This window comes from Euleptes europaea, chromosome 13 (assembly GCF_029931775.1).
Source record: "Euleptes europaea isolate rEulEur1 chromosome 13, rEulEur1.hap1, whole genome shotgun sequence".
In the NCBI taxonomy this organism is placed as follows: Eukaryota; Metazoa; Chordata; class Lepidosauria; order Squamata; family Sphaerodactylidae; genus Euleptes; species Euleptes europaea.
This window is the reverse complement of record NC_079324.1, coordinates 47,234,625-47,262,046: the sequence shown is the minus strand read 5'-3', so window position 1 is coordinate 47,262,046 and position 27,422 is coordinate 47,234,625. Positions and strand designations below refer to the sequence as shown.

Genomic DNA, 27,422 nt, shown 5'->3' with positions numbered 1-27,422 from the left:
ACATGATTCTTGGAGTTCTAAGAATGGAGATCCCAGTAGGTTTTTATTTTTACTTAATAGCAGAGCAGTTTGTATCAGGGAAACTGTGAAAGTCTTCAGGCATCCTTCCCTGACACTGTAATTTTGATCTGAAATCAGGACCACACTCATAGGCAAAAAATCTTTCACAGTACGCCCAAAGTGCATCCAATAACGTCAGAAGTGTAGATAAGTAGCGCAATTTACGTAAGTAATGTAGCTTTTCATTACGGCACTTCAAAAGGACATCTAACGCTAATAGCGTAAGTGCGGCTAGCGCAAATTACGTATCTTCGGTGTCAATTGGTTTTGTGCCACTAGGTACGTGCATCCTAGGTATTTGTCCACATTTCACAAATACCTAGGATCCACGTACCTATACCTTTATGAATGACTCCTACCCAAAAGGAAAAGGGATTAATATGAGAACGCCTGCAAAAAAGTAGAAGCCAGCGGCATAAAACCAATGACGTTATTGGATGCACTTTGGGCGTACTGTGAAAGATTTTTTGCCTCTGAGTGTTATATTGGCTTCTTGAAGTTGCAAACTGGATTGTTTCATTGTATGTTTTGATATATAGTGGGAATGTATGTTTGTCACAACTGGGTTTCGTTGTACAGCACCTTGTGAGTTTTTTGGCATGTTGTTATCTTAGTTCACTTTAGTAAAATTTATATTGCTTTATAGTGAAAGTTGTGAGCCACGTGCTGCTGTTTTTTGCTAGCTTAACCTAGTGCAGCGTAGGGGGTTTATTGTTTGTTTCTAACCTCCAGGTACTAGCTGGGATCTCAGTAAGGCAGCTTTGTGTATTCAGTAAACTCCTGGTGTCATGTCATGTCTTGGGCCTTAGTTTAAGCGAGTGCATATTTCTTAACTTGCTTTCATTCCAATGGTTTGGCAGTAGAATGCCTGCAGTGTCTTAATTTTATGCATTTATTAGTTATTTTTCAACTAGGAAAACTCGTAATGTGACTTAATAAAGTGGAGAAATGTTAATGATTGCTTAACATTACTATTCTTTAACTGCTTTTTGTGAAATGGCCGGGAAAGCCCTGTCCTGTGGTAAGAGTTTGCAAATTAGTACATGCAAATATAGTAGCAGCCATTGCTGGGCTATAACAACCTGGTCTATATAGATTTATAGTCTGACCATCTGTATCACTGACAGTGGGTCACAGTGTTTCAAAGCAAGTTGTCAAGGGGAGATGGTGGAGTCTGATTTCAGTGGAGTTCATGTGGCTGCAATAATCAAAGTTTGGCTGTTCTGGGCAAAGAGAAATAGCTGTGGAAGAATCCAATTTTTTTTTCTAACCCTTTCCTTCCCATGTTTCCCTCTACAAGAAAAAAAGCACAATCTTCTTACTCCCCCATTAGGGCCCAGAGCAGAAGCAGAAGCCAGCCGCCTTTGAACCAAGAACCCGTACAGCTAGGGTTGCCAGGTCACTCTTTGCCACCGCTGGGAGGTTTTTGGGGCAGAGCCTGATGAGGACGGGGTTTGGGGAGGGGAGAGACTTCAATGCCATTGAGTCCAATTGCCAAAGTGGCCATTTTCTCCAGGTGAACTGATCTCTATGGGCAGGAGATAGGGTTGCCAGGTCTCTCTTCGCCATCGGTGGGAGATTTTGTGTGCAAGCGATACAAAGTCTACACTCTGTTAGAACATAAGAGGAACCCTACTGGATCAGACCCGTGATTTATTAACCCAGCATCCTGTTTCACATAGCTGCCAATATTAGGCTTCTCCTAATATTGCTTCCTAGTATTGATATTCAATGGATTACTGAACTCATATCTGAAGATCCAGGTTTGATTCCCCACTGCTCCACGTGAGCTGTGGACTCTAATCTGGTGAACCGGGTTGGTTTCCCCACTCTTCTGCATGAAGCCAGCTGGGTGACCTTGGAAATGGATTGACAGGAGATAGATTGACTCTATAAAGGAAGTCACGGGCCTCAGTTTGCAAGATCTGAGCAAGGCTTGCATAGGATGTTTTGGAGGATGTTGATTCATAGGGTCGCCATGAGTCGGAAGCGACTTGACGGCACTTTACACACACACATTGATTCTTGTACCTCTCCCCTGCCCTTGCAAGAATTCTGGCCTTACTTCCTAGTAAGTAGGTTTATTTTATGTATTTTTATTTATTTTATTCCATTTATACCCTGCCCTTTTCCATCCTGAGATGGGCTTAAGGCGGCTTCCAACAGTACATGCCATACAATATACGTTAAAACATAAATTAAAATGCAAAATCTACAGCACATACAATACTGATTAAAATGGCTTTCCAATTTATATCTATTGCTACAATAAAATTAAATCATAAAGGTGAGGAAGCCCATCATAATTTTAGGCAGGGGGGCAAAGATAGTAAAAACAGAATGAGGGAGGAGGAGAAGAGAAAGGGAGGCCAGTTTATTGATGGAACTGTTGCTGCCTCAGCCGTATGCCTGGCAGAACATCTCTGTCTTGTGGACTTGAGTCCTGCAGGGCCTCACTTGAGAAAGAGTTCCACCAGGCTGGGGCCAGAACCAAAAAGGCCCTGGTCCTGGTTGAGGATAGCCAGATAGTCCAGGGTCTAGGGGCCGCCAATCAGTTTAAGATTGCTGTCTTAATTGTTTTTAAATTGCTGGTTTTCAAAGGATGTGTGAATTATTTTGTTTTGTTTGAGCCATAGGTAGGACAGGAATATCTTCCAAGGAAGGGGATGTGTCCTGTCCATCAGATGATGCTCTGATTTGCCTTTGGTCTCTTGCAGGTTCTGTGGCTCTTCTACCTGTTTCTTATCCTTGGCGTCACAGCTGAGAAATTGTAAGTAATACCTCTGGGGTCTCAATTCTAGACTCAAAGGTATATCTCCAAGCCTTCTTGTCTCTTCATGCCTGTGATAACCCAGTATTCTGAGTCTTTGTTTATCTGAATGTTGAAAACTTGCTGATGTACTCTATCTTGGATATGTAAGGATTAAGTCCGAGGAAGACAACGCTGAAATGGGCTTAGAGCTGGCAGCCTGTCATTCATCCTAATGAAGGATTACAGATTTATTTGGTTACTGCCCAGTGGTTCTCCTTCACTGAAAGGATTGTGAAGATTGACAGCATCTGATAAGTCATTACCATGAAGGAGGCCTTTTGAATTCTGGAGGTCTAGTGATATATGTGCATCTCTGATGTTTACCATCTTGCAGATTGGCGCTAATAAGTCTTAATAAATCGCTGAGATGTAAATAGTTCTTGATCTATGACTCTGCAGCCACGTCCTCTGTTCTTTGTTTATACGTTTGGTGTGGCTTAGCTACTAGTATTATTGTAAGAGAAGTCGTTTTGCATTTGTGGACATAGTTTCCCTGATCAGGGTCGCATTGCTCCTCATCCCGTCAAGTTCTGCAAAACACATGCCCTTCCTCCGCATGTGTTCCAGCCCATCATAGTGCCAGGAATTTTGCTTTTATGTAACGACCAGCTGACATCATTTGCTTTGTCATGCACAAGCCAGGATCACACTAAGAGAGAAAACTGAAACTGGGGAGTGGGTTTCAGGAAAGACAGGGGATTGAATTGGCTTTGGGAGGTATGTGTGGGGGAGAGGCAAGATGTTGAAGACCTGCTCTGTTTTCTCTCTACAGCTTCTGCCCCAATTTATCTGCAATTTCCACCAAGTTGAAGCTGGCCCACAATGTAGCAGTATCCTTTTATGAACTTGTTTACCATGTGGTCCACGCAGAGTGGGTTTGGGATCGGTGTGGGGGGCCCTTACTGTCTCATGCCCACCTGTGAAGACATCCTAAGATTAAGTGTGCTGGGTGCAATCTGAACAGCTCCTTCTTTGTTGAGGATGAGGGATCCTGTGTGTGCATGTGTTGACATGGGCATGACAGCAACGGGGCTTTGTTTGTAAAATAAGAAGGCTGCCTGGAAGCATAAGGCTTGAATCCCAGACAGGCAAGAGCTGAGTAGATGGTCTACACATGCAGTAAATGGATTTTAGCACTCTGGACTGGGAGTGCAGTACACCAGCTTAAAAATGGTTTAATTTATAAAGACATTTCTATACTGCTGTTCTCCTCAATGGGGACCTAATGTAGCTTACATTCTTTCTTCACAATAACCACCCTGTAAGGTAGGACCCCATGGTGCAGAGTGGTAAGCTGCAGTTCTGCAGTCAAAAGCTCTGCTCACAACCTGAGTTCAATCCCAATGGAAGTTGGTTTCAGGTAGCCGACTCAAGGTTGACTCAGCCTTCCATCCTTCTGAGGTCAGTAAAATGAGTACCCAGCTTGCTGGGGATAAAGGGAAGATGACTGGGGTAGGCACTGGCAAACCACCACGTAAACATAGTCTGCCTAGTAAACATCAGGATGTGACATCACCCCATGGGTCAGGAATGACCCGGTTCTTGCACAGGGGACTACCTTTACCTTTAAGGAAGGTTAGGCTGAAAGAGAGTGACTGCCCCAAGGTCACCCAGCAAGCTTCTTTGGCAGAGTGGGGATATGAACCTGGGTCTCCCAGATCTTAGTCTTGTTCTCTAACCCAGGGGTCCCCCAAAAGGTGCCCAGCAGGTGTTTTTAGAACGTGGGTGGGGTCGGGTGGGGCTTGTGCTCAGCAGGCCTTCTGATTGGCGACTGGAGATCTGATTGCTTGAGTAGATTTTTTTTTAAAAATGCATTGGCAGCACCTGCCAGCATCAGGATCTTCACCGTATGACTGGAAGTGTGTATACAAGAAAATAAGAACATAAGAAAAGCCATGCTGGATCAGACCAAGGCCCATCAAGTCAAGCAGTCTGTTCACACAGTGGCCCAACCAGGTGCCTCTAGGAACCCTACAAACAAGACGACTGCAGCAGCACCATCCTGCCTGTGTTCCACAGCACCTAATAGAATAGGCATGCTTCTCTGATCCTGGAGAGAATAGGTACGCATCATGACTAGTATCCATTTTAACTAGTAGACACGAATACCCCTCTCTTCCATGAACATGTCCACTCCCCTCTTCAAGCCTTCCAAGTTGGTAGCCATCACCACATCCTGGGGCAGGGAGTTCCACAATTAAACTACTTTTAAACAATATGTTCATTTCAAAAGGTATCCCGTGAAACAGAGCTTCTGCCTGAAATGTTGGAAGGGATACTATTAGAGTTATGTTTGACCTTGGCTCTCTGGCACCATGTGGTTGGCTCCACCTCCTGTGGAAGCCATTCTATGGTTGCAGCCAACAGCCTGTATCAGAATTCCAAAGATGCCCACTGGCTTAAAAAGGTTGATGACCCCTGGTCTAACCACTACGCAATGCTGGCTGTGGGTTCTTCCTTACACCAAAACCTCTCCATATATAGAATACCAGAGCAGCAGTCAAAGTGCTGGGGTAGAACATTTCCCCACAATGTATTAGTTTTCTGTTTACAAGCATTTGTTTAAATGTGAAAAAACATTAAAAATGGTATTCTTGCCCCATCCCACAGTCTGAAGGGGCACAATCCATTCTACCACCTCAACCTTTTACCATATCCTCCTTAGCGTTGCCAACCTCCAGGTACTAGCTGGAGATCTCCTGCTATTACAACTGATCTCCAGGCAACAGAGATCAGTTTACCTGGAGAAAATGTCCCTTTTGGCAATTGGACTCATGGCATTGAAGCCCCTCCCATCCTAAACCCCGCCCTCCTCAGGCTCCACCCAAAAAATCTCCTGCTGGTGGTGAAGAGGGATCTGGCAACCCTAATAATTCTGCTGCATGTGTTTAGACCCAGCCCTGCTTTGTATTGGGCATGATGCACTTTGCATATTCTTAGAGGCTTTTTAAAAATTATGTGTTTCCAGTGTTCTGGGACTGAATACTCTTCTGAGGCTGGCTCTGTCTGATATAACATTCTGGGTCTTCTCATGATCTCTGTCTAAAAAGGCATTCTAAAAATTCTGCATTAAAAAAATACAGATCCAGTGCCAAGGAAAGCCAGCCTCTGCAATCTAAATAAATCATTTGGATATATGTGTTGAATAATTTATTTTGGTTTCTATAGCCATGGGCAGGAGGATAAAGCTAATGAATTATAGAGGCCTCTTCTCCCTGCCCGATCCACTTGCTGTTTTCTGAGATTTCCCCTGCCCAACATGTTTTCAAGACACATCTTTGGCCAAAAGGGAATATAAACGTATATGAACTGAAGGTTTTTGGGTGGCTGAATTCTGCACCAGACCCTGGCTATGCGCTGGTGTGGTGTGATTTGTTTATCCTAAAGAAGAAGAAGAGTTGGTTTTTATATGCCGACTTTCTCTATCACTTAAGGAAGAATCAAACCGGCTTACAATCACCTTCCCTTCCCCTCCCCACAACAGTCACCCTGTGAGGTAGGTAAAGCTGAGAGAATGTGACTTGCCCAATGTCACCCAGCTGGCTTCGTGTATAGGATTGGGGAAACCAACCCAGTTCACCAGATTAATGTCCGCCGCTCATGTGGAGGAGTGGGGGAAATCAAACCCGGCTCTCCAGATCAGAGTCCACTGCTCTTAACCACTACACCACCCTGGCTTCCTAAAGATGTAGGTATATGAGAAAACTAGAGAAAGCAAATGGGGACAGTTTTGCAGAGGGTCGTGAAGAGATTCTGAAAAGCAGGTGGTGGACAGGAAGCACAGAACAGGCTTCCTGTTGTTCTGATATTCCGTAGCATGGATAGTTGCCCTTAATGGTTCAGTAATCCTGATAAGCCTCACTGCATGTAAGTCTGCCCTGGTGGACCCCAGAGGGACAAGCTATGTTGTTGTCTTCCTTAGCACTTCCCTCCATGGTGTTACCTTTCTAGCCTTTGGGAATGGCGCACCAGATGTCTTCAGTGCTGTGGTGGCTTTCTCCGACCCACGGACAGCTGGCCTAGCCATTGGAGCCCTCTTCGGTATGGATGGCCAACCTGCAGTGACTTCTGTTAGTCTTACCTGTGTCCTCTGCTTTGCCCTGCCTCCAAGGAGTTCAAGGTGGTGTATGTGGTTCATTTTGTCCTCAAAACAACCCTGTGGTCTAAGTGAGGTGGAGAGAGATCGACAAGTCCAAGGCTCCTGCCAGAGTGGGGATTTGAACCTGGCTGTCCCTGTCCTAGTCTAGCTCTCCTAACCATTACACCACGCTGGCTCTGCTAGCACCGTCCTGCCTTCTACTGCCTGCTTGGGTGGGAGTCTTCCATCAGCCTCTTCTAGGAAAATTGGCTGCCTTGCTTTCTCCTGACATCAGACAGAACTGCATCATACCTGGTCATCTGCTTCCCTGGTCTCTTGCATCCTCCCAGTAGCTGAGACCTTCCCTTTTTCTGCTTTGGTTTTCTGGTGTGTGCCCAAGTAAAAGCTTAAGCCATGAGTTAGGGCTTCTCTCTCAACCTTCATTTAAGGAATATATCTACACAGAACACATAAAAGGAGTCAAGTCCAAAGGTTTTCTTCGACTTGGCTCCTTTTATGTGTTCTGTTGAGGTATACACCTAAATACATAATATGAGAATGTGAGAAACTTGTATTGTCCAGGTATAATTGTCAGGGAGTTAGGATTGGCTGTGTCTCTCTGAGTGTGCATTCTGTAAAATGCTATCTTGCAAGACCTGTAACCTATGAGCCTGCCTGCCAGCTAAGACTTTCAGGTCCTTCTTTGTGTACCCTTACCCTGAGAGGTGTGTTGGGGGTCACCAAAGGTTGGGCCTTTTCTGCAGTGGCACCTCCCCCCCCCCCCCAGCTTACTCACTTGGCGTCTGTTGTGTTTCAGGCATCAAGTGAAAACTTCCCTTTGGACATGGTTTCTTTTAAGTGTTGTGTTGTTTGTGTGTATTCTTTTGTGTGATTTGGAGCTAGGGTTACTGTTGATATCCCATTGATTATGAATGACTGTTTAAGAAGGTTTTAATCATTTTTAAATGGGACTTTATAGCTGGCTATTTTATTTTGCAAGATGACTTGGAAGCTACACAGAGTTCCTGTGGGATATAAGAAACAGTGTGGTGAATAGACTGGGACCTGGGAGACCTGAGTTCAAGTCCCCACTCAACCGTGATATTCCTTTGGTGTTGTTGGGGCAGGCACTCTCACTCTGCCTCACAAGGTTGTTGAGGGGAGAGACATATGTGCCATCCTGAACTCCTTGGATGAGGGGCAGGATAAAGATAGAAGGGTAATTTTTTTTTAATTTGTATATATATTTCTAACAAAACCTTGTCTGCCCATGTAATGCATGGGGACTTCATGTGCGCTGGGGTCTGGGGTAAAGCTTCGCCCCTTTCTGTGTAACCCCTGCCCTAAGCCTGCCTGCCAGCTAGATCTTTGAGGTCCTTCTCTTTGTAACCTTACCCTGAGAGGTGCGTTGGGTGGTCATCAAAGGTAGGGCCTTTTCTGCAGTGGCACCTCCCGGCCCCTTTTTGCCAGATTTCTTGCTGCTGCGATGGAAGGAAGGTGAGAGATGGTTGTTTTGTGGGGGTTTAACCTTTTCTTCTCTCCCCTACTCCCCAGGTGCTGGCATCTTCGTCACCACCATAGTGGCTGGAGGTATAGCCATGGTGAGACCTTTCACCACAGCCTCCAGGCCGTTCCTCAGGGATGCCATCTTCTATATGGTGGCTGTGTTTTTGACCTTCGTGGCTCTCTACTTTGAGAAGGTCACCTTGGCAGAAGCACTGAGTAAGTAACCAGAGGAGCCTGAGAAAAGCCCTGTTGGATCCCATCTTGTCCAGCATCCTGCCAACAGTAGCCAGTCAGAAGCCTCTTAGAAGTGCTAAAACAAAACATAAAGGTCTTGGCTGATGTGTGTGTGTTAGGTGCCGTCAAGTCGCTTCCGACTCATGGAGCCCCTATGACTCAATGCCCTCCAGAACATCCTATCGTCAACAGCCTTGCAAATTGAGGGCCGTGGCTTCCTTTATAGAGTCAGTCCATCTCTTGTTGGGTCTTTCTCTTTTCCTGCTGCCTTCAACTTTTCCTAGCAAGATTGTCTTTTCCAGTGACTCTTGTCTTCTCATGATGTGACCAAAGTACGATAGCCTCAGTTTAGTCATTTTAGCTTCTAGGGTCAGCTCAGGCTTGATTTGATCTGTAACCTGATTTGTTTTTTGGCAGTCCACAGTATCCGTAACACTCTCCTCCAACACCTTGGCTGATACTCAGATATACTGCTTCTTACATGGAGATTTCATTTAGCTGCCATGGCTAATAGTTGTTGCTAGACTTATTCAGGAATCCTTTTGACAATAGAACTGAGCCAGGGAACAATATTTTGTGGAAAAACTAGGCCCACTTGGCACAGTAATTAACAGAATCACATGCTATAACTGTCCCTGGATTGTGCCACTTTGGGCAACTGGTGAGGGAACAGGATATTTGAATGTTCCCACATGTTTAAAAAAGAAAAACCTCACAGCATATAGAAAACCAGGATGTTGACAAGGATCTCCCCTGCCACATCCTCTCACTCTCCTCAGAAAGGCACCTTTAGATGCTGAAATAACTGAAGTGTTAAAAGTATTTGAGTAAGAAAAGAATATGTCTTCTTTTCTGTAAGCTTTCCCGTTTAAAAATCTGGTAAAAGTGTAGGAGTGGCTGGCATGAGCTCATCCTTTCTCAGCCTGGGGACAGAAGATAATTACAAAACTATTTTCCCTCCCTGCTTGAAAACTTCTGGGGATGTACATTCCTACTAACAAAAAAGGCAGTAAAAACCATTCAATGTAAACATTTTAAGAAGTTTCCCTGGAGACTGGAGTTTGCTGTGAACTAGGGACAAAGAGAGGTGTGGCTGATGGTGGGTGGAGAGGGAGGCATGTACTGTCGTGAAATAATCTTTCTCTTCCTTGCCTGGGCAGGTTACATTGGGCTGTACATCTTCTACGTCTTGACAGTGGTGGTCTCTACATGGCTCCACAAGAGGCAGCGCAGGGAGAGGCTGGCCACTTCCACTCCTGCGGAGCCAGGTGAGGGGGGAAACAGGATGCATCTCAAACAAATTTATATGTGCATAGAAACATATAGAGGGAGGGGACCTCCAGAGTCATCTAGTCCAACCCCCTGCACAACACAGGAAATTCACAAACTACCTTCCCCCCCCCCACTCCTCCAGGGACCCCTGCTCTAGGCCTAGAGGAAGGCAAAAAAACCTCCAGGACCCCTGGCCAATCTGGGCTGGAGGAAAATTCCTTCCTGACCCCAAAGTGGCGATCGGCATTACCCTGGGCATGTAAGGAAGGGCCATAGGAGCCAAGCACTGACTCATCGCTTCCTGCTCTCCCACTCATGATCTGCCTAAATTCACAGAATCAGCATTGCTGTCAGATGGCCATCTAGCCTCTGCTTTAAAAACTCCAAAGGAGGAGAGCCCACCGCCTCCCGAGGAAGCCTGTTCCACTGAGGAACCACTCTGTCAGGCAGTTCTTCCAAATGTTTAGCTGAAAACTCTTTTGATTTAATTTCAGCCCATTGGTACTGGTCCAACCTTCTGGGGCGACAGAAAACAACCCACTCAAGCTGGAGGGCTTCTTCCGTCCTCAGTCCTGCCCCCTGAAATGAATGGCCGAATTTGAAGAGGTAGAACAGGAAGAGCAGTTCAGGTTACACAGTTTGGGACTCTCCCCTCGTGTTAAAAGTTCTCTACAAATAGAAAAACAGCACAGCAAACTAAGAGGAAGTGGAGCCTTTCCTTCCTGTTAAACTTGTTTCCTACTTGGATGGAGTTTTTTTTAACTCAAAGGAACATAGAAAGTTGGACTCCACCATCTGCGCTCTGAAGGGGTGCAGTCCACTATCCTGCCTCTTTTTCTGCTTGTCTGTAACAGGGTTTTATTATTTGTCTTTCTGCAGAACTTCCAAGAGACTCTGAAGATGGAGACTCCTCAAGCTTCAGCGGAGGAGACTATAGTAAGATCACGGTTCTTTGCAAAACCCCAAATGACCTGTCCAAAGGAGCTGTGCAAGATCATCTCCAGCATTTATTATTCAGGTTCAGGTGGTGGTTTTTTTTCTGCTGACCTTGACAAAAACACAGTGCATGTCCTAACACAGCAATTCGGGAGTCAAAAGTTTAAACCAAAACAGGGACAAATGAAATGCAAAGATAGAAGCTAAATGGGATAAAATGACAAGTTAATGCTGAACCAAAAAGATTAATGACATAGAAAAACAGAACAATCAATATGGTGATCGTTAAAGTACAAGCTGGGGAAATCTTTTTTTGGGGGAGGGGGGAGATTTGGAAATCTCACCCACTGTTCAGATTCTCCAAAGCATACTGTTGGAAAAGGCAGCAAGACAACACTGATAACATATGATTTAGTTATGAGCTGATTAAGAGACAGGTGATAACACATTTTTCTAGTCCTGCAAATTTTTCCTTGCTTGTAAGACTTCAGACTAGACATCATCCCTTATCCTCTCCATTTGCCTGGAAGGATTAGATGAGGATCCAGGAAGCTCAGATGGCTCTACTTGTTTTTCCTCTCAGGGGAAGAATACCAGCCCTTGCTGCCCTCAGAGGAGAGTACCCTGCAGATCCTGACGCACTCCATGAACCCCCTGGATTACAGGAAATGGAGGAGGAAACCCTGCTACTGGCGTGTACTCAAGGTCTTTAAGGTAATGGCTTTTGCAGCCTTTGACCCTCTGCCATTCAGAGAAGAAGAAGAAGAAGAAGAGTTGTTCATCTGCGTGGCTTCTATTCAGTCCCACATTGGGACTGCGCAGGCACAGGCCAGCCACGGATAAGATTTGTTAGCTTCTAGCAAAATTGAAAGAGAGAGTGCTCCCTTCCCCTCGGGGCATGCATCTTCCCGCCCATTCATCACATGACCCAGGGGGAGGGAGCACTCTTCCCTCCAGTTCTCTTTCTGCCGCCACAGAGAGAGAACGTGCTAGCTTCTGGCTCTAGCAATGGAGTCTAAAAAGGCTCCCCTTTTCAAGAAATGTACCACTTGTGGTACGAAAATGGCAAAAACCGATCCTCACAGTGAGTGCCTTCTTTGCTTGGGAGAAGGCCACATTCCCGCGACTTGCAAGAGTTGCGCCAAACTTACAACCAAAACCTTGAGAGGCCGCTCGACCCGTCTCCTCTCCCATAAAGAGTCTCTTCGTCCAAGAGGTCAGTCTGCTGAACCCTCCACTTCTACCAAGAAATGTGGCGTTCAACCGGGTCCCTCGATGGGAAAATCCTCAAAAACCGGGGAAGGAAAGTCCAAGCGGGGTAAGCCGTCCAAGGCACCAGCCTCACAAATAATCAGACCGGCAACGTTTATTGCTCCAGAATCCCAAGATGGCCACGGCTCGTCTCGGCGCCAGTCTTGTTCGAGGTCACCTCGATGCCGATCACCTTCGCGTTCCCCAAGGTCGCTTCAGCGCCGATCAGCTTCGGTGTCTCCTCGACGCCGATCTCATAAGTTGCCCCATCCCTTGGCTTCCTTGGCTTCTGATGTTGAAGGGCGCCAGCCCATAACCATTGAGGACTCACTGCCTCATTCCCTGGCTACCCCCTCGGTTCCAAACCTGAGCAGGGCCCAGGAGGAGAATGTCCTCTTCAAACAGTCATCAACCGGTCACAGCCGTTGATATCGCTCCTGCACTCCAGCTACCTGTCGGCACCATTACTCCTCCAGAAGCCAGTCTTCTTCCCTATACCACTCATCGCATCAGCGACGACACAGCCCTCGATGCCGGTACTCTCGGGACCGACACTCCGTTACGCCCTCACTATACTCAGATGCGTTGGCTGATCACCGTCGGAATCGTCGCTTCCATACACGCTCGCCATCGAGAAACCATCCTGACAACACTTCCGAAGTTCACGACAGACTAAGGGAAGCGCCTCACCGCGACCTGCCCTTATCTAGATCTCCTTCTATGTCGAGAGACATTGCTCATTCCGAATTCGATGAAGCTTTGTCTCCAGTTTCCGATGAAGAATCACGTACTTCACAACCTTCGCCTGAGGACACTGTTGGGGACTCGAAGCCTATTTTCCCTACGGGGGATGTTCGTATATATGCAGAACAGGTTACCGTATGGCCAAGGCCCTTAATACTGAATTTAAGCCTGAGGACTCAGGACCCATTGATGAGATTATGGATATCCTTCACTTCTCAGATGCAGGGCCAGTAGCCTTTCCCATGATAAAGAGTATTTTAGAGGTGGTTCACACCAATTGGGCCAAACCGGCTTACGTTTCCTCCTCCTCCCAAAAGAGTGGAGAACCTATATAAGATCCGCAGAGAGGGTAGAGAGTTCTTATACCAACACCCCCCTCCCAATTCCGTAGTTGAGAAGCACTACCTGGTAAATATAGATCGGGAGCGCACTCTTTCTTTCGATTTTGCTAGAAGCTAACAAATCTTATCCGTGGCTGGCCTGCACCTGTGCAGTCCCAATGTGTGCCTGCATAGAAGATCCACCAGATGAACAAGAGTTACAGGTAAGTGAAACTCTGTTTTTGTTTTTATATGCTGACTTTCTCTACCTTCTAAGGAGAATCAAACCATCTTACAATCTCCTTCCCTTCCTCTCCCCACAACAGACACTTTGTGAGGTAGATGGGGCTGTGAGAGTTCAGAGAGAACTGTGACTAGCCCAAGGTCACCCCTTCATGTGTAGGAGTGGGGAAACCAACCAGTTTCACCAGATTAGAGTCTTCTGCTCATGTGGAGGAGTGGGGAATCAAACCCGGTTCTCCAGATTAGTGTCTACTGCTCTTAACCACTACACCACGCTGTGCGTGGATCTGCCCTAGAGGCTGCTAAGCTTTAAACCTACCATTCTCTGACTGGCAGAGCTACAATAATACCGAGCATTTACTCAGAACTTTTTGAACAAAAGGTTTTTTTTTAATCTATATTTTTTAATTGGGAGGAGCTTTTATGGATTTGGAATTGCAAAGGCTGTAGAAGTAGGGTTGCCAACCTCCAGGTAGTAGCAGGAGATCTCCTGCTATTTCAACTGATCTCCAGCTGATAGAGATCAGGTCACCTGGAGAAAATGGCCATTTTGGCAATTGGACTCTATGGCATTGAAGTCCCTCCCCTCCCCAAACCCTGCCCTCCTCAGGCTCCACCCCCAAAAACCTCCCGCCGGTGGAGAAGAGGGACCTGGCAACCCTATGTAGAAGGGAAGGGGTGAGGGAAGTTTGAAGGAATCAAATGGGGATATGTGTGTCGATTATTTAGAAACAATTCTGTTGGCTCGCAAGCATGAATGCAATGCAAATTAAAATAAATTAATTTTATAAAGTCGCTAGCTTATAAATTTGTGGGGTGAGGGGATATGTTCTACAAGGATGGGTGTTGAGCCTGCTGAGCTGTCTGCCTCTGCTTAAGGGCCACTGTGTAACTGGCGCAGTGACTGTAGCTGTCGCATTGTGGCCTGACTAAAAGTTTTCATCACTGAGAGTTTGACTGGAACATGTCGGACCAGAACCAACGGGTTGAAATTAAATCAAAAGAGTTTCCGTCTAGACATTAGGAAGAATTTTCTAACAGTTAGAGCGGTTCCTCGATGGAACAGGCTTCCTCGGGAGGTGGGAAGCTCTCCTTCCCTATAGGTTTTTAAGAAGAGGTTAGACGGCCATCTGTCAGCAATGCTGATTCTGTGACCTTAGGCAGATGATGAGAGGGAGGGCATCTTGGCCATCTTCTGGTCACTAGGGGTGTGTGGGGGGAGGTAGTTGTTAGTTTCCTGCATTGTGCAGGGGGTTGGACTTGATGGCCCTGGTGGTCCCTTCCAACTCTGTGATTCTACGATTCTATGTCTCTCTCACACACACACACTTCTAAGGGGGGGTGGCCCTTAAGGAGATGGGTAGTTCCTGTCTGAGGAGAGTATTGCCACATCAGTGTCAGAAGCCCAATTTCACACATTTGGTTTGAGGTAGTAGAAAAGGGCAAGAGTCCAGTAGCACCTTAAAGACTAACAAAAATATTTTCTGGTAGGGTATGAGCTTTCGTGAGCCAAAAGCTCATACCCTACCAGGTAGGGCTGTCAATTCGGTTCGGTCCGAACTGAAAATCAACCGAATTTCCCCTGATTCGGTGATTTTCAGTTCGGACGGATCCGAACTCAAATCTGGCGGGCAACCGGGGGGGCCGAATTCAGCGAGTTCGGGAGTTCGCGAATAAATTCGGCCAATTCGGCCCCCCCTTCAGGGCAGCCCGCTGAAAGGCGCGGGCTGCCCTTTAAACTGAGCTGCGCCTCCCAGCTGGAAGGCTCAGATCAGTTTAAAGGGCAGCCCGCCTCCCTTCAGCGGGCTCCCCTGAAGGGAGGCGGGCTGTCATTGAAACTCATCTGCGCCTCCCGGGCGGGAGGCGCAGATGAGTTTCAATGACAGCCCCCCCCCTTCAGGGTAGCCCGCAGAAGGGAGGCGGGCTGTCATTGAAACTCATCTGCGCCTCCCGGGCGGGAGGCGCAGATGAGTTTCAATGACAGCCCCCCCCCTTCAGGGTAGCCCGCAGAAGGGAGGCGGGCTGTCATTGAAACTCATCTGCGCCTCCCGGGCGGGAGGCGCAGATGAGTTTCAATGACAGCCCCCCCCCTTCAGGGTAGCCCGCAGAAGGGAGGCGGGCTGTCATTGAAACTCATCTGCGCCTCCCGGGCGGGAGGCGCAGATGAGTTTCAATGACAGCCCCCCCCCTTCAGGGTAGCCCGCAGAAGGGAGGCGGGCTGTCATTGAAACTCATCTGCGCCTCCCGGGCGGGAGGCGCAGATGAGTTTCAATGACAGCCCCCCCCCTTCAGGGTAGCCCGCAGAAGGGAGGCGGGCTGTCATTGAAACTCATCTGCGCCTCCCGGGCGGGAGGCGCAGATGAGTTTCAATGACAGCCCCCCCCCTTCAGGGTAGCCCGCAGAAGGGAGGCGGGCTGTCATTGAAACTCATCTGCGCCTCCCGGGCGGGAGGCGCAGATGAGTTTCAATGACAGCCCCCCCCCTTCAGGGTAGCCCGCAGAAGGGAGGCGGGCTGTCATTGAAACTCATCTGCGCCTCCCGGGCGGGAGGCGCAGATGAGTTTCAATGACAGCCCCCCCCTTCAGGGTAGCCCGCAGAAGGGAGGCGGGCTGTCATTGAAACTCATCTGCGCCTCCCGCTCGGGAGGCGCAGATGAGTTTCAATGACAGCCCCCCCCCCTTCAGGGTGGCCCGCAGAAGGGAGGCGGGCTGTCATTGAAACTCATCTGCGCCTCCCGCCCGGGAGGCGCAGATGAGTTTCAATGACAGCCCCCCCCCCTTCAGGGTGGCCCGCAGAAGGGAGGCGGGCTGTCATTGAAACTCATTTGCGCCTCCCGCCCGGGAGGCGCAGATGAGTTTCAATGACAGCCCCCCCCTTCAGGGTGGCCCGCAGAAGGGAGGCGGGCTGTCATTGAAACTCATCTGCGCCTCCCGCCCGGGAGGCGCAGATGAGTTTCAATGACAGCCGCGCCTCTCCAGCGGAGCCCGCTGGAGAGGCGCGGCTGCCCTTTAAACTGATCTGCGCCTCCCAGCTGGGAGGCTCAGATGAGTTTAAAGGGCCCCCGCGCGCCTTCAGGGAATCCCTGAAGGCGCGCTTCGGCCGAATTTCCCCCCGAACTCCGGATCCCCCCGAATTACCGGGGATCCGAAGCGGGGGAGTTCGGACTTCGGCACGTACCGACCCCACAAGGGTCAAATTCGGCCGAATCTGAACTGTACCGAATTTTTTTTTTTTTGACAGCCCTACTACCAGGAAATATTTTTGTTAGTCTTTAAGGTGCTACTGGACTCCTGGCCTTTTCTACTACTGCAGACAGACTAACACGGCTACCCACTGTGAATTATCTTCTTGGCTTGAGGTGTTTAAAGTGCGAAGGAAGTGTTGTGACCATTTTGCTTTTCTTGATGAAGGGAAGAAGGAAGAAGGTTGGCGAAATAGCCCTTGTGTCACAGTTACCAATAGGTATTTTCCCTCAGTGAGGTAATATTTTGGGGGTTTTCCCCCAGGTGGGGAGATGTTCCTCACAGGTGTTGAAAACGAGGAAGCTGAGTCACTGATGTGCAGGCATGATTTGCCTCAAGATACAAAACTTGAGTGGACTGGTTAACAGTTGACCATTTGCTGAGGTGATCTTGCCTTCCCATTGTTGGCTTCTGCTCTCAGGTGATGAAGAGACAGTCTCCTGGCCAGCCTCTCTGGTTGTGAGGAGCAGGCTGTTGTTTGAGAAGGCCATTATCATGGCCTTCATCTACTCTTAATATAGTTGCAGCCTTGGAAATTGCCCATAAAGTATTAGGCCTACACCCAGGAATGACTCAAGATATTTTGGTATGCATGGCTCACACTTGTTTTAATAAGGCATGTATAGTGCAATATCTCATCTTCTTCCCTAACGGTCAGATGTGCCTACTTTCCTCTCTGCCACCCTTAAGGATATTCAGAATTAGACCCAAAGTGGGATATTGGGGAGACCCAGGCTCCGATCTGCATTATGCCTTCAAGGTATCTGGGTGACCTTGGACTAGTCTCTCCCCTCTCTCTGCCTAAACTACATTACAGGGTGGTTGTGAGGATAAAATAGGAAGGGAAGAACCATGGATGCCAGGAAAGTAAAGATGAAAATGTAATAAATAATGCATAAAATCTGATGCTGTGCAATTAGGATTGCCTCTTTCTGTAGGCGCCCTTTAGCCCTTGTGGGGTTCGGCTGCTTGACCAAGTCTTCAGTGGCTACTACCATTACTATTACTTGAATGAGCACCATCTTGGTATATTTATTTTTATATTCATTTATATGTATATGTAGATTGATGATGATTGTTGCTGTTTTAAATTGGAAGCTTTATGGTTTTGTGTTGTTTTAAAGTGTTGTTACCCACCCTGAAGCCTGGCCTGACCGAGAATGAGGGCGGGCTATAAAGTCAAATACATAAATAAAGAGTGGGTTGGGAGATGGTTTTGTGCATTTATTCTATATTTTGTGATGTCTGAATTGTTTTTTAATGTCTCTGTGAGTCCTTGAACCCTAATTCTTGAAGGTATGAGGCACTTCTTGTCTCTAGATTGTCCCACACAAGCTCTCGAGGTATCCATCTCTCTCTCTGCCCCGTGGATAACTCTCACCCTTGTCTCCTCAGTTGCCAGTGGAGGTGCTGCTGCTGCTGACAGTCCCTATTGTGGACCCTGACAGGGAGGACCAAAATTGGAAGCGACCTCTGAACTGCCTGCACTTGGTCACTGGCCCCCTTATCTGCGTTCTCACACTGAAGTCTGGAGAATGTGAGTACCTGTGTTTTCCACCAAAGCATCCCCTGCTAACCATGTGCATGCATGGCTCACTGTACAAAGTAGCATGCACAGTCATTGCCAGCGGCTCATATTTGAGCCCTGGCTCTACTATCCCTCTCCCCAGGAGAAACAAGCCGTTCCTGGAAACCAAGGTGTTTCAAAACAGCTCGTAGGTACAACCTTCCTCGTTCGTTTTCTCATGGGAAAGCGGAAAGACAGTGGTGTGGTGGCTTTCTAACCTCTAGCCCCTTTTCTCTCCTGGTTCCCTTGTGCCCTTTGGCAACTCCAGGTGAAGAAATGTTGCGAAGGCTGTTGTGTGTATCTAGGGAAAGTTTGTCTTTTGACAGAAGTAGATTCCCACTCCAGTGCAGTGGCTTTCTACAGATTGCTGCCACTCTTTTCTCATCTCCCATTTCAGTTTGAGGGTTTGTTACCACTGTTGAGCGGTGGATGGTCCATCACCAAAATATCTGCTGGATCAGATCACAGGTCCATCTATTCCAGCATCATATTTCCTACAGTGGGTGAACCTGATGATTTGGCAGGATGACAAGCAAGAGCACAGAAGCCAAAGCCCTCCCTCTTGTTCTTCTTCCCCAGCAACTGGAACTCAGAGGCACACTGCTTCTTGAACATGGAGGGTCACAGCTAGTAGCCATTGATGGGCCTGTCTTGTTATGAATTTATAACCCTTTTTAAGAAGAGCTCTTCTGATTTTCTCATAATTCAAGCAGTTCCACCATCTCTAATGGATGCCCACATTTTTCTCTCTTTCTCTGTATCTTGCAGATGGCTTTTACAAGATCCAGGCTGTCTTCCCAGTGTGGGGCGTGGTGACCCTAGCAGGGGCCCTCTTGGCTGTGATTGTCTTCTGCACTACAAGGAATGAAGAACCACCCCGATATCACATTGTGAGCATGGGACCTGCCCCTACAGCTTGACTCCCCTGACTTCCTGGCATCAGTAGTCAAACTATGGGATGGTTGTGTTTAGGACTGTTTCACTGAGACCCAGCGTGGTGTAGTGGTTAAGAGTGGTGGTTTGGAGCGGTGTACTATGATCTGGAGAACCAGGTTTGATTCCCCACTCCTCCACATGAGCGTTGGAGGCTAATCTGGTGAACTGGATCTGTTTCCCCACTCCTACACACGAAGCCAGCTGCTGACCTTTGGCTAGTCACACTCTGTCAGCCCCACCTACCTCATAGGGTGTCTGTTGTGGGGAGGGGAGGTGACTGTAAGCCGGTTTGATTCTTCCTTACGTGGTAGAGAAAGTCGGCACATAAAAATCAATTCCTCCTCCATAGTACTTGTCCTGTGAAACTTAAAATGCTTCATCATGGTTCCCTTATGTGACCAGTAGGTACAGTTAAATCTCTGACTGTGGACAGCCTGTCCTTTGTTAAATATTTTTTTCATCCACTGTGGGAACTCAAAAATTGGCTTTCAAAACAAACCCACACAACAATGAAATGTAAATGAAGACATAAAGTCCACAGACCCTTGAAGCAAATGATGAGCTACGAGGTTGTCCTGGGCTGGTGATGTTTCTGCTGGCATGATTGTGAGCAATGGTCTAAGTCTAGGACCAAGAGCATGGGCCTCAAATACCTGCAAAAAGAGGTGCATGTATGTGTAAAGCGCCGTTAAGTCACAGCCAACTTATAGTGGCCCCAGCAAGGAGCTTTCAAGGCAAATGAGAAGCAAAGGTGATTTGTCATTGCCTTCCTCAGCAGAGTCTTCCTTGGAGGTCTCCCTTCTAAGAACTGACCCTGCTTAGCTTCCTAAATCTGACAAGATTGGGCTATACCATACTGCCTTCCCTCTCGGGCAGATGAAGAAGAAGAAAAAGAAGAGTTGGTTTTGTGGGTTTATCAATTAAAATGTTTTCAGTGTGTTGTCTACACACCACTACACACGCCACTGTTGAGTGCTCTTGTCCCCTTCCAGTGAGCTGAGAGGCCCAAGGAAAGTGTAAACTTGGGGTGGGGTGGGGGAACAGAGAGACTTCCTTGCGGGTTCATTATTCTTGTCTTTTGGCACACTGGTGTCTTCCACTTCTGTGGACTATGGTTGACCCTTTACTGGCTTGGACTGGACCCATCTCTGGACCTGGCTCTTGCATTATATTGTTGTCTTGCAAGGGAAGGGAAAGAGGTTCTCTGCAATCTTTAGTCTCCATGGGGAAAGGATCTTAGCTGGGTAGTGATTGGCTACCCCACCACCTGCAGCCAAAAGAACTTGAAGTGGCACAAGGAAAGGACTTTGCAAATTCCCCACTGATATTTATCTACCTGCCTTCTTTTGCAACAGGGTTTTGCTTTCCTGGGTTTCCTGATCAGTGCCATGTGGATAAATGCTGCTGCCACAGAAGTGGTGAACATCTTGAGGACTTTGGGTGTGATCTTCCGTCTGAGCAACACTGTCCTTGGGCTGACGCTGCTGGCTTGGGGGAACAGCATAGGGGGTAAGTATTGTGGGGATAGTGTAGGCAAACCATAAACTCTCTGTTCTAATGTGGGGCTACTCCACTCACCTGATGTGATGGTTACAAGATAATGAGTTGGGTCCAAGGAACCAGGATCAGTTCATGTTTCTAATGGGCAGTAGACCATAGTGTCCAGAAGTTCCTGAACCAGATTTGATCTTATTTTCCCCAGCAGCTTCCTGCAACCATGAAAGTTGCTCCTTAGGACTACAGCAAGTTGAGGGGTGGTGTGCTACTGTGAGAAGGGACTATCAGTAGAAATAGTCCTCCTCCCATACAAGGTGTGTCTTGATAGGGCAAGAAGAGGATGACTTCTGCCAATGTCCCCTTGAGCTGCATCCCACCTTGTCCCTAAAGTTCTTTGACCCTCAAGAGCTGTTTTTCAGAGTGCTGCAGAGAGAAAGGGGAAGAGATCCACGTGCTGCACTTGTTTGTGGGATCCAGTGCTTTGTATGTGAAGCACTTTGAATATTCACAAAAGTATCGCTAAGTATGATATCACCCTGCCCTTTATACTATACCAAAATCCATATCAGTAGATCCATTACAGTAGGGGTACTACTGATTTTCTTTTCTCATTCCTCTTTTTTGCAGACACTTTCTCAGACCTCACCATGGCTCGGCAGGGATACCCACGCATGGCCTTTTCTGCTTGCTTTGGAGGCATTATCTTCAGTATCCTTCAGTTATTGGGGGAGCAAGTGCTTTGTGTATGCTTACAAGGGTTTTTCTCCACACTTTACACCTTTAAAAAATGCTGTCACCTAAATAATAGATTATATGGGGGACTGATGAAATCTGTTCAAATGTTCGTATGAGTTCAAACATGGTTCTCTATCAAAAACATTTTTGTTTGTTTTCAGATGATGTATATACTGATGCACATGAATGTTGTAGAAACCATCATTGTAGAAGTAATATTCTCGTGTGTATTGGAGAGAAGGGAGAATGCCTCTTCTTAGCTGAGTTTTTTTAGAATTACATTAAAAATAATGGGGAGCACGTTCTTAAATCAAAATAATTGTTATTCAGACTGGTCAGCTGAGTAAATGTTGCAGCCTTAAAGGGAAAAAATCCAAATCCAAAGATGTATATTTGCATTTCTTTTCATTTTGTGCATGGTTGGAAGACTATATTTTTGTCCCACTTACTTTTGGAGAGCAGATCTCCCCAATTCTTTTTCATGCATCCTTTTTTACACAATTGATGCAAATCAGGCATTAGTTTTAACAGATTACCGTAGCTACCAGGATCTGATAGACTTGGACATTTATTTTCTTTTTAGCTATCATGAACTTGTCCAGTCCCCTTTTAATGTCACTTGGTTCTGCTTATGGGCTTTCTGCAGGGGAAAGAATCTTGACCCATTGAGAACCTGGGTATCTCCGCTTGACTGCCTCACTTCACAGGGCACTGCTCTGCTCTTCCATTGGGTTTTGGGGCTGGGGCCTTGCCCTTGAGGGCCCTGTCAATCTTCACCCTCTTTGATGTCATTCTGTTTCTGGCCAAGTTACCGTTCCTGAGCTTGCCTGCAGATATGCTTGTTGGAGTTGGACTTGGTTGCCTGCTGCAGATGACAAACACCAAATTGGTAGTGAAGGTAGATGCAGTTCTTGTTATCCAACATACCCCCCTCCCCACAGACATTCTTAAGCTTCTATAGAAAGGGAGGAGAGAGTAGAGGAGAAAGCTCTGGGAAACCATATTAGCTTCAAAAGGTTTTCCTTGCTTACCTCTGCAGCATTGCCAGAATTGCTGCTTCTTGGACAGATTTGGTTTCAAATGCCTGAGGACGAGTGTAGGGCAGTAAACTTGCTATTAAACAACCTGTTTGCCCCTGTTCAGGCTTAATCTGGAGTTAATCAGACGTGGATCTGTTTGTTTTGTTTTTAATCCCAGGACGTAGCCCTAGAACACTTGAAATAATCAATGCCCCTGAGCAAGTATGGAGTGCATTTTCCTAGCCAAAGGGTAAACGGAGAGAGTCCCTACACTACAGGGGTTAGGGGAAGAGCAGCTGACTTCACATGTTGTGTGTGTGTTTTAAGAGAACTGAAATGCTCAGGGTGCTGTTCGTCTGTATACAAGAGTAGCTTTTATGAGGGGAGCATTCAGTCTGTCGAGGGCTGTTACCGCACTTGTATTCCCAGCGATGTATTAAGAGTTTGAAAACGTTATAAAAAATACTGTTCGCACTTTGTTTGGCCCCTTTAGCTGTGAAGACGTCTTCCAACCATTTATAAGCCGTGGTATCCAAAAACCCTTTTAAAGCGATGTTTTTTACAACATTTTCAAACTCTTAATACATCGCTGGGAATACAAAGTGCGGTAACCCCCACTGACTTGAGCCTCTTGGGGTTCGTGGTTTTGATCCACTAGTTCCGATGAAGTGGGCTGTCCCACAGAATCTGATCCCTAAGACTCAGTGCTCCTCTTTGTTTTATCCAGGAAAGGCATCCTGTTTCTAGAAGTTAAGCTTTGTCCCTGCAGAGGTCAGCTAGGGCTTCAAATGCCTGGCTGGCCAACTTGAGCTCCTGCACCTGTCATTCCAGAAATGTTTAAACCAGGGGTGTCGAATTCAGTTGTTACGAGGGCCGGATATGACATAAATGTCCCTTGGTTGGGCCTGACCATGCCTCACCAGCCCAGATTGAGAGTGTGCAGGGTGGCTGGCTCGCGGGCTGGATAAGAGTTCTCAAGGGGCCGGATCCGGCCCTCGGGCCTTATATTTGATACCCCTAGTTTAAACACTACCAGGAAGAAGGAGAAAAAAAGAGGCAGTTCTGACCTTTTCCCTCCCTCCCCTATCTCCCTTTGCAGCTGGAGTCAGATGGCCTCCTGGTGTGGATCTTGGCCGGAGCGCTGGGTCTCAGCTTGGTGTTCTCGTTCCTTGCGGTGCCTGCCCAGTGCTTCCGCCTGAGCCGAGGATACGGCTGTTGCCTCATCGTCTACTACCTGGCGTTTTTGACAGTTGCGCTGCTGACAGAGTTCAGGGTGATCCGGTTGTCCACCTTCTCGTAAAGAGGTCTTTTGCCTTGGATCTTGTTTGTGCTGCCTCAGGACGACGGAGACGGGGTGACAGGCCCCCTCTTGATCGGGATGACTGTTGGACAGTGCCTTGAAGCAAACAAGCTGCCTTGATCACTGGTAAATACAGAACCGGCCTGCTAACCAAAAAATGATTGTTACCACTGAGGGAAGGAGTCCTCTCTGAGTCTCAGAAAAGCATAAAGAGATCCCTTTGGAGGCCACCATGAAGTTACTGTGGGACGAAGGCATGACTATCCTAGCTGCTTTGTTGTGGCTTTAGAACCCCAGGTTAAGTGGGCTAAATCGTGCCCCAAAGCCCTTAGGAAGTTGTCAAGCCCTGATCAGTATTAACTTGTTTTTCTCTCAAAATGCATTATTTTAGATTTCTAATAGTAATGTGATGTTACTCTGTTTTCTGTTCCTTAAACCGTTTTTACACAAAGATTTGGGAGGGATTTACTAAAAGTGGTTTTTCGATCCCTTTTTAACAAGCTGCAGAGAATAGATGTTTCAGGGTATCGAAAGCGGCAAGGACTCTATAAACTTGTAGGTTTCAAAAGCCTGCCTCACAGAGTAGAACAAACTAAATGGCGCTTTCAATGCCTCTGGGGAAAATGGCTAACTGCCTCCAGCCTCAAATGTATGTTTTTTTCTGGTGTCCCACAAAGCCCTGCTAAAGGCTGCCGAAGCCAATTCTTAAAATTTGTTTTATCATTTTTGCTAAAATTTGTTTCCTACTTCTCTTCCCCACAATTGCTTTTGGATAAGCGATTTTAAATGCATTCAAATGCTCTCAGGGGAGTGGGCTGTTCCCACAGCTTTCTCATTTTTGATAATTTCCGTTAAAAATGCTGTCTAGGCAAAGTACAACATCTCTTCTTTGCTTTCTGCTTTCGGTAACTCTGTCTCATCCGTAGCTGTGGGGTCTAGCTAGAGTGAGCCCTGTTGCATCAGACCAGAGGTTCAGCATCATTGTTCCTGCAGTGACCCACCAGAGGTTGATGGAAGGCCAAAAGCAGAAGGCAGTAAATAGCCTCTCTAGCTGTTGTCCCCTAGGAGAAGAAGAGATGGTTTTTATATGCCAACTTTCTCTACCACTTAAGGGAGAATCAAACCGGCTTACAATCCCCTCCCCACAACAGGCACCCTGTGAGGTAGGTGGGGCTGAGAGAGCTGTGACTAGCCCAAGGTCACCCAGCTAGCTTCATGTGGAGGAGTGGGGAAACCAACCCGGTTCTCCAGATCAGAGTCCACCGCTCCAAACCACTACACCATGCTGTCTCTCTAGCAACAAGTATTGAGAAGAACGCTGCCTGTGACCACAGATGTCCATTTAGTCATCATGGCTAGGAGATTGTGTGTAGAAACCGGCACAGGGATGCTGTTTTGCACCTTACCAGAACCCTGTGCATCTCTCTGATTTCTGGACCCCAAGTCCCTTGTGGTGGCTGTTGCTTTGCAGAATAGTAAAATTGCAGGGCACAGGAGCTGTGGCATCAAGCATAGTGCTTGGATAACTTCCGTTTCAGAGGGTAGCCATGTTGGTCTGCAGAACAGCTAGATTTGAGCCCAGAAGCACCTTAGAGACCAACAGGATTTTCAGGGAAAGGCATAACTTGTGAGTTATAAAGTCCTGGAGCAGAGTTCATGCAAGCGCAGCTCAGAGCTTCTTCTGCTGAGAAGGGGCAGATAGCTGTATCGGCTGCTGATTTGCACACGAGGGATGAGGTTGTCATTGAGAAACGGGCGTCTGCGAGCCCGAACCATGACAAAGCAGTTTTATTTATTTAAAGTCAGCACTTTCCAGAAGCGGTCACAAGTTTTAGCCGTCTGTATTGGGCAACTAAGAGGCAGCCTTGCAAAATTAATATTGGTTAACCTACGCAGTGTATTGGGATGAGGCAAGCAAAAAAAGCTTGTACTGTACCCTCGTTTTTGCTTCACTGGTCAATTCTGTGCTTCGGTGAGACGCCCCCTCAGCTATGCAAACTAACCTAAAGCTGTTGGCTGTCCTCCCACACCCATCCTGATCCTAGAATTCCTGGTACAAGAGGGCACAATGTTGAAGCAGCTTGGAATTGACCGGCTAGGCAATCTAGTAGATCTTCTGATGGAAAACTGTAACTGGACATTGGCTTTTAACTGCGGTGTTTGAAGCAACCCAGTGTTCTATTTAGAAAGGATGGAACAGACATCCAGGCACAGGATTTAGGGTTGCCAACCTCCAGGCACTAGCTGGGGATCTCCTGCTATTACAACTTATTTCCTACCAATAGAGATCAGTTCACCTGGAGAAAATGGCCGCTTTGGCAATTGGACTCTATGGCATTGAAGTCCCGCCCCTCCCCAAACCCCACCTCAGGCTCTGCCCCAAAAACCTCCCGCCAATGGTGAAAAGGGACCTGGCAACCCTAACTAGGTCTCTTAGATGAGTGGCTTTCAAAAAGCATTTTGGGGAATCTTTGAAAGCGTACCAGATTCCTCAGTACTGAATGTATCCTAGCATCATATGCAATGGTGTGGAGGGGGGGGGGAGGAAGCAGTTAAGTCCAGCTTGAAAAAGCTCCCTAGAAAGTTTGAAACCCTCTAATCTAAGGTAGTAAGTTTTCAAATTCTGCATCTTCAGGAGAACACTTTCTGCTTAGACTTGTTTGGCGAGGACCCCTTTTGAGCCCAGCGACCTTGACATAGGATATCATGCCAGGATGATATAGTAATTTCCGGGGCGACCCAGTTTAAAACCCTGCTTTGCCATGAAATGCAGTGGTGCCACAGTGTCTCAGGCTAACCTATCTAACTGACCTGTTGTGAGAAAAAGATGGGAGGAAGAAAGAACCCCACATTCCACCCTAAACTACTTGGAAAAACGATGGGGCAGGAAAGTATGAGGGTTTGCTTCAGTGCGCTAACATGAAAGAGACAGGGTAAAAAACCTGACTACTCCCGGTTTCGGGTGAACTGATCAAGGTCCTACTGTCAGCGGGGAAATTCACAGTGTTGGCATCAGAACAGGAAGATTTTAATTCTTCTAATTTTTTATATGCGAATAAAGTCAATTGCTAGTGAACCCATCTCCTCCTATCTACTAATAGTGGTGCCCAGGAGAGGTGAGATTTTTGTGGTGGGGATTCCAGCTTTTAATTTTTTTTAATTCCAAAAACTTACGCTACAATAAGTACATCAGTCTTTCAGCTGACATGAGGCTCTTTGTTTCCCCCATTTACAATTAAGCTCCCAGAGAAGCCTTGGGCAAGTTTGTGTGTGTGTTAAGTGCTGTCAAGTCGCTTCCGACTCATGGCGACCCTATGAATGAAAGTCCTCCAAAATGTCCTATCTTTGACAGCCTTGCTCAGATCTTGCAAATTGAAGGCTGTGGCTTCCTCTATTGAGTCAATCTATCTCTTGTTGGGTCTTCCTCTTTTCCTGCTGTCCTCAACTTTTCCTAGCATGACTGTCTTTTCCAGTGACTCTTGCCGTCTCATGATGTGACCAAAATATGATAGCCTCAGCTTAGTCCTTTTAGCTTCTAGGGTCAGTTCAGGCTTGATTTGATCTATAACCCACTGATTTGTTTTGGCAGTCCACAGAATCCGTAACACTCTCCTCCAACACCACATTTCAAAGAAATCTGTTTTCTCCCTATCAGCTTTCTTCACTGTCC

The 27,422-nt window shown here is 47.0% G+C and overlaps 1 protein-coding gene across 1 annotated transcript in view; it reads left to right on the top strand.

The window, feature by feature from the left end:
• The window catches only part of SLC8B1 (solute carrier family 8 member B1), a 34,833-nt gene extending 11,070 nt beyond the window's left edge, over positions 1-23,763 (top strand). Inside the window, exons 3-15 of the mRNA XM_056859055.1 lie at positions 2,778-2,830; positions 3,645-3,703; positions 6,809-6,913; positions 8,505-8,672; positions 9,851-9,958; positions 10,842-10,898; positions 11,482-11,612; positions 18,094-18,235; positions 19,034-19,155; positions 20,557-20,710; positions 21,326-21,406; positions 22,267-22,331; positions 23,552-23,763. Coding sequence (XP_056715033.1) covers positions 2,778-2,830; positions 3,645-3,703; positions 6,809-6,913; positions 8,505-8,672; positions 9,851-9,958; positions 10,842-10,898; positions 11,482-11,612; positions 18,094-18,235; positions 19,034-19,155; positions 20,557-20,710; positions 21,326-21,406; positions 22,267-22,331; positions 23,552-23,752 — 1,446 coding nt within the window. The 3' untranslated portion in view covers positions 23,753-23,763. The remainder of the gene's footprint in view (positions 1-2,777; positions 2,831-3,644; positions 3,704-6,808; positions 6,914-8,504; positions 8,673-9,850; positions 9,959-10,841; positions 10,899-11,481; positions 11,613-18,093; positions 18,236-19,033; positions 19,156-20,556; positions 20,711-21,325; positions 21,407-22,266; positions 22,332-23,551) is intronic.
• Positions 23,764-27,422: the final 3,659 nt, after the last annotated feature.